General features: G+C 40.5%; 1 protein-coding gene across 1 annotated transcript in view; it reads left to right on the top strand.

Moving 5' to 3' along the window:
* Nucleotides 1-562: 562 nt before the first annotated feature.
* Nucleotides 563-11,166, top strand: part of LOC104490110 (ubiquitin-associated protein 2-like) — a gene marked incomplete at both ends in the record, with an annotated part of 40,445 nt that continues 29,841 nt past the window's right edge. The window contains 3 exons of the mRNA XM_010132356.1: nucleotides 563-704; nucleotides 4,370-4,523; nucleotides 6,242-6,319. Coding sequence (XP_010130658.1) covers nucleotides 563-704; nucleotides 4,370-4,523; nucleotides 6,242-6,319 — 374 coding nt within the window. The remainder of the gene's footprint in view (nucleotides 705-4,369; nucleotides 4,524-6,241; nucleotides 6,320-11,166) is intronic.

The raw sequence follows: 11,166 nt of genomic DNA, 5'->3' as shown, positions 1-11,166 counted from the left end.
GGGGAGTGGGGTGGGCAGGGTGAGGTTGCTCGGTGTCCCATGACAGACTGTGATTATTTCCATCCCACACTCCGCAGGATGCGCAGCACAGGTCCATAATTCAGTACTACATCTCCTTAGACAGCCTTTACATATGCTTTTCGTGTAAGCTTATGCTGAAATGGATAGAGGAAGCTGATCTGCTGGAAAAATAACTTTTCTTAGTCTGGATATTTTTCCAGATGGATCTGTTCCCTGTGATGGCTTACCTTATGTAAGTGGGATAAAAGGGGAATTTTTAGTGGGGAGGGAGAGCATATGATATTGGAGTTGTCCTGGTCTTTTACATCTTTACCCTTATCCACTGGTGTCTCTGGGGTGACATCACTCTCTGCGAGCATAAGCGGAAAAAAAGAGCTGTGAAAAGAGTGCTTTCTTGATTGCCATTTAATTTGTGTTTCATCCCAAGCAGATCTGTAAAATGAGATACCTTTATTTAGGTTTTTAATTCACTCTGACACAGTAGCTATGCACTTTCTTGGAATCTGTGGTGGTACTAACTCTTTTTATTATGATAATTTAGATATTTTAACATGTCTGACTTTTACTGCCAGCTTATGGAAGTGACGGGGAAAAACCAGGATGAGTGCATAGTGGCACTACATGATTGTAATGGGGATGTGAACAGAGCAATCAACATACTGCTGGAAGGAAGTTCAGACACGGTAAGGTTTTTCTTTTGCATTAAACTGCCCTTTTGCTTTGCTGCATCTTTCTACTTCTAAGAAGTGGTTGGGAAAGTTGTGTTTTGAAAGCTCGCGATTTCCATGTCTCCGTTCAAATTCTCCTGAAGGAAATGGAGGCTGGGGGAGCTTCTCTAGTACCTTAGAGCAGGCTGCACCTCGAAAATGTTGTGGCTGTTCAGCTGGTCTCCTGCAGAGTCCTCCAGCTGTCATTCACATGCAGCAATTGTAACTCCGCAGCAGAACGCAGTGCTCTGCCAGACACAGGCCTGTTCTTTGCTGCTATGTTTGTAATTACTTCGTAGCCCTTCCACAACCCTGAGACTTGAGACTGTTTGCCTCGAAGGGCAATGCTTCTAAACCTAAAGGGCAGGCAGGTGTTTTAAGTTGTGCATCTTGTGTAGGTGTGCATTGCCAGAATTGAAGTTGGAGGTTTCCACATCTGAAAGTTGCGTTGACAATACTGCTAATGGCATAAGTGGATACAGCAAGTAGTTCCTCTTTTCACTGTCGCTCATTTGCATGACTTCATTGAAAAACAGGAAGAGGAGAGTAAATAATGTGTATATAACAACAAATAACGTCCCTTAGAATGTTGCACAAAGCAATTTTTTATCCCAGGAGATATCAAGAAAGTATGTATATGTCTTGCTGCAGTTCAGGTTTTTGCTGGAGGGACTTACCACAGTTTATCCGACTCAGTAAACTAGATTCCATCTTACCTAAATTGGGAAAGAAACCTGGACTTCCTTTCTTAATGCTGAACATTCAGTATTTCCTGTGATTTGTCAGGATGTGCACTCTGGCTTATTGTTAATGAGGAAATTCACTCCACGCACACCCTAAATCTAGATCACATACTGTTCTGACTGAGGAGACTTTCTTTCCTATCCCCTTTTCATTTATCAGAGTGGAGGTCATCTAGAACACAGAAGTATAGAATACTGAGGGAGCTGGCAAGTTGGGAGCAGAAGAGAGCATCTTACCTTGACTAAATCTGTCTTGGTAATGTGTTGGGTTTGTGTTCTCTTCTACTTTTGCATTTGCCAGTTTCTAGTTGAAAAATAATTTTCTGGTTGATAGAGAATGTTGAATGCTTTCTTAATTTAGCATATAGTTGTAAGTGATCATGACGTGGGAGAAACCTTATGAACTTCTTTATGAATTGGAAGCCACATAACCTCTTTGGACAAGTCCCTCTGAACCCACTGCTCTCCATAGCAAAAATGCAACTCAGACAAATACAGAGAACTTGAAGGGCTCAGGGAGGCAGGAGTATTAACTGAAGGGTGTGGAAACCATTCTAATTCTGTATGGAAGTTTGTGAGCCTGCAACGTGTTTTAAGGCCATTCTATGTTGGAACGCTTTAACTGTGGACTGGAAACAGAGGAACTAGTAGGTCTGAATGTTTCTAGTTTCTCTCTGCTTTGATGCACTAGAAGGTTTGTTGATTTTTTTTTTTTACCTCATTCGGAAGATGATGTGTGTATCTGGTTGGAGGGATTAGAAGAGTAAGGAGTGATAACGAGAATGTCTTTATGGAGACTTTTCACTTGCAGTAGTTGTGACAGTCTGTCTTTGGATAGATAGAAGCTTACGGATGAGGGGAGAGAACAGCGTGGTTCTTTGCCCAAGATTTCTATTCATTACACTTCCTACAGGCCTAAGATCCATTTTATGCCCAACTGTTTTTACTTCCTAAACTTTTGAAGACAGAGGAAAGGGAACCTTTCAGATTGTTATTGTTTCCATCTAAGAGGAGGCCAGCAAGATACTGTTACATGCTTTGGAAGGTCAGGCCCCCAAGTGTCATTTGGGTTGCCTCAGGCATTGTCAGCTGAAACTGCAATCAGTTACCTCCCTTACAAAACCAGACAGCTTCAGTAGACGGCCATGGATTCCCATGCCCAGAGGTAGCACCGTCCTCTATCCTGAAGGACATGCCAGTCTTCTCAAGGCTTTCCTTTGAATTATATTGTGGGAAAGCAAGGATCTAATGCTTTTGTAGTCGTTCTTTTACTGACCCTTCTCAAGTCATATAAAACGTTACTAAGGAGAGGCTGCTTCCTCTTAAGCTTTGCAGGATCATCCGGATTTGGATATTTCTTAAATTGGTTGAGTATGTTTTGGCACCATGCCCATCAGTGAAATCGTAGTGTGTTCTGAACTGTATAGACTCGGTGCTACAGTTGTTAGTACAGTTATTTTTCCTGCTGTGAAGTGTCTTTAAAGCTCTAGGAGTGTTTTAGTGTACAATACAGTTAAACAGGCTATGGCAAGTGAAGCCATGTGATTCTTACTGGAGGAAACGTTTTTCTGCTACACAAGTAAATGGTGTTGCTCAAACTGTCTGCACTTCTATACTGAAGATGAAATTGAAAAGCGATTCACTTATATAGTGTCAAAAAATGAGAGAGAGAAACCACTCTTTTAGTGCTTATTCTCTCAAAGGAGTCACTAAAATGCTGAATTTATACTTGTAAACTGCTTTGTTACCTGCTTTCTCAATAGCATTAGTTTCCTCAGTTCTTGATGGCTTAGACTGGCTGGTCGTTGCCTACCTGGAGAGGGCTTCTGAGTGGCTGTTGTCTGAGTTGAGGGGGGGTAGGGCAGGACCTAGAAGTGCTGATAGCCACTCTTTTTTGTTTGATGCAGGTGCCTGTCAGAGGTCATGGCTTTAGCGCTTCACTGTTGATGGCACCTTGTTTGCATAAGCAAGATTCCTGCTTGAATACCTTACCTAGACTATAAGCTCCTAGAGATGGGGACTCGCATATTAACCTATCTGCCGCCATAGTGGTTTGCAAATAATACCTTTCTTCTTTGCTTTGCAGCTGTGGCTCAATAGGCTAACCATGCAGTGGCATAATATACGGGGTGCTGTGCTATTCTTAGCAAGTGTTTCCGTCATTTTATTTTTGACTCCTCAGATACTCCTATGGAGTCGATGTGATCCCTGAATTTATTTTAAAGAGAGAGTTCAATATTGCAAGCTGAAACCTGGCGTTTGGACCTTGGTCCCTTGTCTTCTTTATACATAGTTTTTCCTGTGTTTTGCTGTCTATGATGAGCTGCAGCTGTTGAGAGTGGGTGGTCTGGCTTATCATGGTCCAGATTTTCCTGGGTCGTTCTGCCATTCGGACTCTTGGTACATCTTGTACATCTCAATAATGGCTTTACTTTTTTCTTTTCTTTTTTTTTTTAACTCCTTAGGCCACATGCTTACTCTCATGAGTCTCATGTTCAATGACACGTACAAGCATGTTTTAATTTCCTTGGGAGAAAAAGATAGAGCTCTGTGCATGCTCCCTTGCTAGTTGAGAGGGAAACTGTTGCCTGCTTCGCAGATTTTCTGCATTGTGGTTGTATCTAGGATTCCTTGAACTAATGAAAAGTGTATTATAGCCAGAAATATTTGGGCCTTTCAAATTCCGTAGGACAATCTAACTTCTAAAATTTGTTTCTTTCTCATATCTTCCCAAAAATACAGGCTCTGTTTCCATTTGTATCAGTGTAGTTTGCAAGATAGTACGTTATGCAAATACCTGTTTTTTTCCTGTGAACTGGAGGGGTTTGAGATGGAAATGTGCACACAGCTGTCTCTTCCTTTTTGATTGTTGTATCTAATTCTGTTCTACCCAAATAGACATCTTGGGAGACTGTAGGGGGAAAGAAGAAAAGCCTTGGAAAGGAAAGTTCAGAAAACAAAGAAAACAGAGAAAAACGAGGGGACAGAGAAGTGAGTCGCGGACGGGGAAGTTCCAACAGACGGGGAAGAGGAGGCAGCCGTGGCCGAGAGTGTATGTATAGGGGTTATGAATAGGTTTAAAGGTTCAGACACTGTTCTCGTAGCTGAAACTGGCTGAGTTAGGAGTGAATACTTAAAAGAGTAAAGCAAGGACCGAGCTATAGCTCAACACTAAACGATCATGACTTGTTTGTGCAACAGGTATGCTTGATCTGTCTATGTGACTTGGTTTTGGGGATGGTCTGTGCTCAATTTAATTTAAATTTCTGTACTTTTTTGATTAATTGATTCTGCACAAATTCTGGTTCTTTAGGTAAGTTTTAGAATTGACTCTTCGTAAGACTGCTTGAGAGCAGGTATGTGGCTGCTCAGCTGATACACTTTTTTTTTCTTTTAATGAAAATATTATCCATCTTTGACTCCATCTCCTTTTGTGAGTGGGAGAACCTGAAGATGTTCCCATCTTATCATAAGGGGAATGAAAAGAACTGGCATTGTTATTGATCTCTAGCATATATTACAATAAGCCAACCAAACCTGAGTTTCTACAACAGAGAAAAGTCTTTTGTGAGTTGAAACATTTGAAAATTTGCTACGGTTTATACAGATGCAATAACATGTTATACAAAAGCAAACTAAGGTTTCCAAGTAGAATCACATTAGATCACCATTGGCTATACACATTGCTTTTTTCCTCTATGTCTTATCAGCAGCATCAAAGCTGTATACGTGTCCTGTAAAGTGATACACAACACGGACAGATGAGCAGAGATACTGGAGTGAAAACTGTGTTTAGCTTTTCACTGAAAAGCAGGGGAAATATTTATAATATTAGCCAAGTCTACTAATTCATTATTGGAATATATTCGAATACTGTGCCGGTGAAGACATTGTCCATCTTTGCACAATAGAGTAGTGTCAACATAGGAAACATTATTAATAAACCTTGCAGCTCTGCTTAGAACAAGTTCAAAGCAGATCCATCAAAATGAAAGTAGAGGCCAAAATTTTGCTAGAGCTAGATGCTGCTTGTCTCTTTTTGTAAACTGGAATGAAAGACCTCTTCCCAGCTTTATGTCCAGGTAGTAATGATTTTGTTGCTGCCATCAGGAGAAGTTACACAGTACAAAATCTGAACAGTGTTTTAAGTAGCCAATCTTTTTTTTTTGTTTTTTTGCTTTGTTTTTTTTCAAGGAGCCAGCCATCTTTCAGAGCACATCCTCAGGAGTTTCCCACAAAATACTTTAGCTGCAGTGCTTTTCTAATGCTTCAACTTCACCCATTCATGATCCCTCTGATCTAAATATAGAGGAGAGTTCTTTTCAGTTTCCCTGGTTGTACAGAGATGTATGGGCAGGCAGGAGATGAGTTGTGTTCTTGATTATCCCTTATTCTTTTGTGGTTGCTACCCAGCCCATTATCCAGAAAGCATAGTATGAGGTAGCTGTATTTCCTTCCTCATTAAAGAGGTGAGGCTGTAATTGTTTTAAGTGTAGGCTGCAAAATGCTGCACTTTTTTTTTCTCCCAAATAATAGAAATGTGTCTGCTGATGGACTTTTCCCTCTTATTAGATAATTTTGCTTCCTATTTGGCCAGTGCAAGTAAACGTAACTTGCTTGTAGCTAGGTCCCCAAAGAAGAGGGGTGTCAGATCTGCTGACCTGCCCACTTTAAAATCCTTCCTTTTCTTTTGTGGTTCAGGTTAAGCAGATGGCAATATTGTCTCATGTGAGTCTCCCAAGCTTTTCTTAAGCTGTCCTCTCTCCACAGTTAGAGCTGAAGAGAATGGAGTGGACAACAATCAAGGAGACAGGCCTTCAGACCGTGGAAAACGTGGCCGTGGGAGAGGTGAGATGGTGACATTCATTTGGGACTGGCACTGATTTCATGTCTAAAATAGAATTCTCCCATTCATTTCTTTAATCACTCCTTTATAAACATTTGTTGATTATCCTTTGATTCCATAAGCTCTCCAGTGACCTTTAATTTAGGTACGTCCTCCTCCCTTACCCCTTGTCATGTCTTAGTCTCAGAACAGCTTAAAAGAATTGACACGAATCACCTTTACAGTAATTTCCTGTGTAGCAGGCTGATGTGCTCTGGCTACAGAACGCAGTTTTCCCAGATCGACTCATGCCAGCCTCCTGTGATTGGCAGTGCACTGGGCTCCTCAGGATGTACCTTGGCAGTGGGCGAGTATAAGGTTCCATCTGTAGGGTTCTCGGGCAGGGATTTAAAATGTACCTGTGCTGGTTTTTTTGGGGTGGAACTGGTTGTCAGGCTTGTCTTTTGTTTTCAGTACCGATTGGAGAAAGTATAAGCCACTGTAGAGACTTTAAGAGAAAAAATTTGGCATGGGAGAACTGATGAGGAGAACCGTAGAAAAAGAATACTGCTGAGTCTTAGTTGCAACACCTATCCTGCAGGAGAGATAGGAAAGATGTTGATAATGGATTTGATGTGGAATCAAGGGATTTATAGTTGGTTTGAATGTTCACAGGTTGGAGTGGAAAGAAGCTTATTTCTTTGTAGAGCAGGAGGAATGAAAGTGTGTAACCTAGGTACAGTGCAGATAGTGTGAAGAAGTGGGTAATAAATGAGTTAAATTGATAAAGTGCACAGCAGAGCTAATGTACTCAATAAATAGTGCCTGACTTGTGAGAAATTCTGCCTTCAAAGGGCTTCCTTCTCTTTGGAACATCCAGTAATGAGGCATTCAAAGACAGGCACATCCAACTTCATTGTCTCCAAATCTGCATCTTGAAGGAGTGGAAAGATGCAAAGACATGTAGCTTCCAGAGGGTTGTCAGAATGGCTTGGTCGCGCCTGTGAATCAGCAAATACCAAATGGTGTGTGCAGGGAGGTAGCTTGGCAGGGGAGGCTGAGGTACAGTTCACAGCTACTGTTTTTGGTGTGCTAGTACTGCTAATAGGTGGAATATAAGTCTTTCAAAATTTGTCTTGTAAAATAAGCCTTTATACTCAAATCATAAATATAAAGGCGGGATTTTTTTATAATTGTTGGGTGAAACTTAGAAGTTAGTTTCAAATGCAGACTTATATTTTGCTTGAACCCTGTGAACAATCCGCTGCTTTTGTTGTGAACACTGTAGCTCTCTCCATGAATATCGTGTGTCTCAAGCCAAAGCACTTAATCATCAGATCAAACTGACGTATCTGGCTGAGGAAATAGGAACAACTTCAACCAATGTCTGTTCACTGGCTCAGTGTACGTAGTATTGCTCTGTCTCTCTACCTAATGTTTTAGACTGTACATTCATGTGAGCAAAGTATCTTAATGAAGTGTTCTCGACTCAGTGATAAACCTGTTGGACGACTTCAGGGTCATTATATTACAAGTGTGTGTATTCTGTGGCAGGAAATACCTAATTTAGTTCTATAATGCAAGTCCTTGAAATGCAGGGAGTTATATAAAGCTGCGTAATTCACTCTTCGGTATTTCATGGATGCACGACCTTCTTTCTTTGGATGTCAGTAGAAATAATAGAAAACAGCTTTCTACCATTGCATTCAGTAGTCTTTCATTTCTGTTACGCAGAATACTCAAATATGGGATAAAGTACTTCAGCCAAAAGTAAATAGATGGATGATAATCACCACAGAACCCTGTTTTAGAAATGTTTCGTGTGGAGTATGAGTGCGTAGGAATCTGAACATTGGATACAAAATTAGAGGTCAGCTAATACCTGAACAATGCAGTGTCTGTCTATTTTAAGCTACCTTCTCAGGCTGGAGTTACCTTACTGGCTGCTTTCTAGGGGAAGATTTGCTGGACGGCTATTACGGCTTCATTGTAGAATGACCTATTTTTAAGGAATGATATGCAGTGAAAAAGGCAGAAATGGGATTGACAATGATAATGTGCTCTTTACTGAGGGAGGACACCCCCCTTACTGACTATTTCAGCCTTAGGCACTAGCTTCTTTGTGCAGTAGATCCTCTATTAATGACTGTGCAGCACTCCTTGCCACTCTTTAGGACAGTGTAGGTGTACAGCGTACAAACAGCACTGGCTACTGGTACGGATGAGATCAGTGGTTTGAGGTAGATACGTGTTATTGATTAACAGAAAGCAAAAATGCATTGCAGGATGTGTTTCAGGACACAACCCAACTGGAATTGCACTGCCCTTAATTTTTGCTTTCTAAATTTTGGCTTGGAAAGGAGTCAAAGAATTTCTTTTTAAAGATGGCCTTGCCATTTTCTGTCTTTTTAGGACTGAATTTATTAAATGAGCTGAATTTAAATGTAAAAAATACTGTAATGATGATGAGAAGTAATTGCATCAAAGTGATTCTGTTTCTGTGTCAGTAATGCGAGGATTTGTAACTCTAGAATGGAATCTTGTGAAAGAGTTAAGGAGGAACATGGTTATGTCTTTAGGATTGTCAGCTCTAGAAACATTTCCTTATTTGTGTTTTAATCAGCTGCAGTGTTATATACAAATTGACAATCTTTATAGGCACAATGGTGGTGGGGGGTTATGCTGCTGTTTTTTACTGTTCTCACATCTTCAGTTTTCACTGTAGGTCTGGTTCTCCCAGTGTCCTCCACCTCATGCTGAAAAAGATGTGGTAGAGCTAGAGAAGGCTTTTGAAGGTGCTGGGAAGACTGCATTTATGGGTAGAGAGGAACAAGCAGACTAGGAATTCTCCTCCTGCAAAAGAGAGGGTGTACGGTAGAGATCTGTAAAATTGCTGTGGAGAAGGTTCTGTGGGGAAATCAGCTGATCACTCCAAGCAAGTGTGCAGCTGTGGGAATATTAAATGAAATCAGTAGGTTACTGGTTCAAATTGAACCTATGGAGGTGGTTCTTCATGTATGTAGTTAATCTGAGGAATTCCTTTCAATAAGATATAGGTGCTGAATATTTACACAGAGGGAGTTCACAGTTTAATCTTGAAGGAAGAACCACAGCAAGAGAAGGAAAAAACACTGAGGGTTTTAGTATATGTAAATTATCTTTGGCCGAGGGAGTCTGAGCCACAAGTGGTTGAAGACCAGGAGAGTGTCCAGAGAAGCTGCACTGTGGTGTCAGGTTGTCTGTTCCTCCCTAGATATCTAGTTGACCATAGCTGATAATGGGATAGCAGGTAAATGAACTTTTGGACTTTGTCCAGTGAAAATCGTTTGACATGTAGCAATTCTCTTGGTTTGCAGGGGGTAACTGATTTGTCCCTTTTACGTCTGTTCCTCTGTTCTCTTTCTCTTCATTATTCCAGAGCAAAGTGAGCATGCCGTAAGAGCGGGTGCCAGCAGGGAAATTTTTCATAGCAAAGTGGAAATAAAAATGAAAGGGAAAAACATGATGTTTTAATTTTGGACTTAAACAGCATGACAGGGAGCCTTGCAAACTTTTTTTTTTCCTGCTGGCTCTATAGGAAGGCAAAGCAGCTTACCCTTTTTGTAAATATCTGTCTGTAGTCCAGCTTGTATTCTTGATTTTTGTTTTTTGTTACCTTTTTCTGATAAGAAGTATGCTATTCTTAAAATCAGCCTTTGTAAACAGAATTGCATGTCTAAACATTTTCTTGTTTTAAAAGCTTAGCCCAATTGGCACAGGATATGTTTTGGATTTCCTTTGCCAGAACTAGTAAGGATGTTGGTTTTTCTAAAACACAAATGTAGAGCAAATTTTCTGGAGGTCACACTCTGAAGTCTGTTTAGTTTTGCTTTAGCTGGTTCTGAAGCTGTGTGTCACGGGATTTTTTTTTTTTTTGAGATTAACCAGAACTTAGCTTTAACATAAGTTATTTGTTTTCTTTTAAACATAACTTTAGAGTTGAACATTTTCTGTACATGCTTCTAAAAATGGTTACTAGAGTAGATGCAGCATATAAAACTGATCCAATGCTTCTAGCTTTATGGTGACTAGTAAGACAAAAGTGATTTGAATTATTAAATACAACTTCAGTGTTCATTTTGGAATTATGGAATACCTAGAATAGAGTCTGTACTGAGCCTTGTCATCTATTCATAAGGCTTAAGCCTCCATCACCTCGGCGTCGGCTGGGAGAGTGGATGGCTCTGCATTTCCAGAGCAGAGACGAGGGCTGTTCCGTTCCTGTGAAGTCGGAGATAAGCACAAATCTAGCATGTTGCCTAACCTTCCGGTCTGCATTTCCTTTTGCTTTCAGCTGTTCTTAGGCCTCTTTCTTAACCTTAAAGTGGCTTCACCTACTTTATACCTGTCAGTGTGAAAATCTGGGTTTTGAGTTAAAGCATCTCTGTCACACTGGAAGGATTTAGGTCTGCAAGCTCAGCACACTGGGTTTTCTACAGAAAATCTGTTAAATTGATGGGCTAGGCTCATCTCAGTTGTAGTTAATACACACTTTTCACAAACTCTCATGAGTGTGTGTTTGTTTTGGGTGAAGAAATGCTGTGAATGAGAGGAACGATTCTTTCTGCGTGTTAACAGTACCAGAGTGAAGACTTGATTGTATGATTGTGAGTGTTTTGAACTCATATGGGTTTTAGTGGAAGCAGAAAATTTTTAGAGTGTAGGTGTTGACTTCTCTAGAATTCATTCCAGAAAAGGAAAAGGTGATTTGGATAAGTGATGGCTAATGTGAACCTGGTCAGCTGAGGGGCAGTACGCATTGAACGGTTACAATGTTAAAGCAAACGAAACCACATTTTAAATGGTTCGTGTTGAATAGGGGTAGCAGGAA

The sequence above is a fragment of the Buceros rhinoceros genome, unplaced genomic scaffold (assembly GCF_000710305.1).
Source record: "Buceros rhinoceros silvestris isolate BGI_N320 unplaced genomic scaffold, ASM71030v1 scaffold5903, whole genome shotgun sequence".
Classification (NCBI taxonomy): Eukaryota; Metazoa; Chordata; class Aves; order Bucerotiformes; family Bucerotidae; genus Buceros; species Buceros rhinoceros.
The sequence above is the reverse complement of the archived record's forward strand: the minus strand, read 5'-3'. Positions and strand labels throughout refer to the sequence as shown.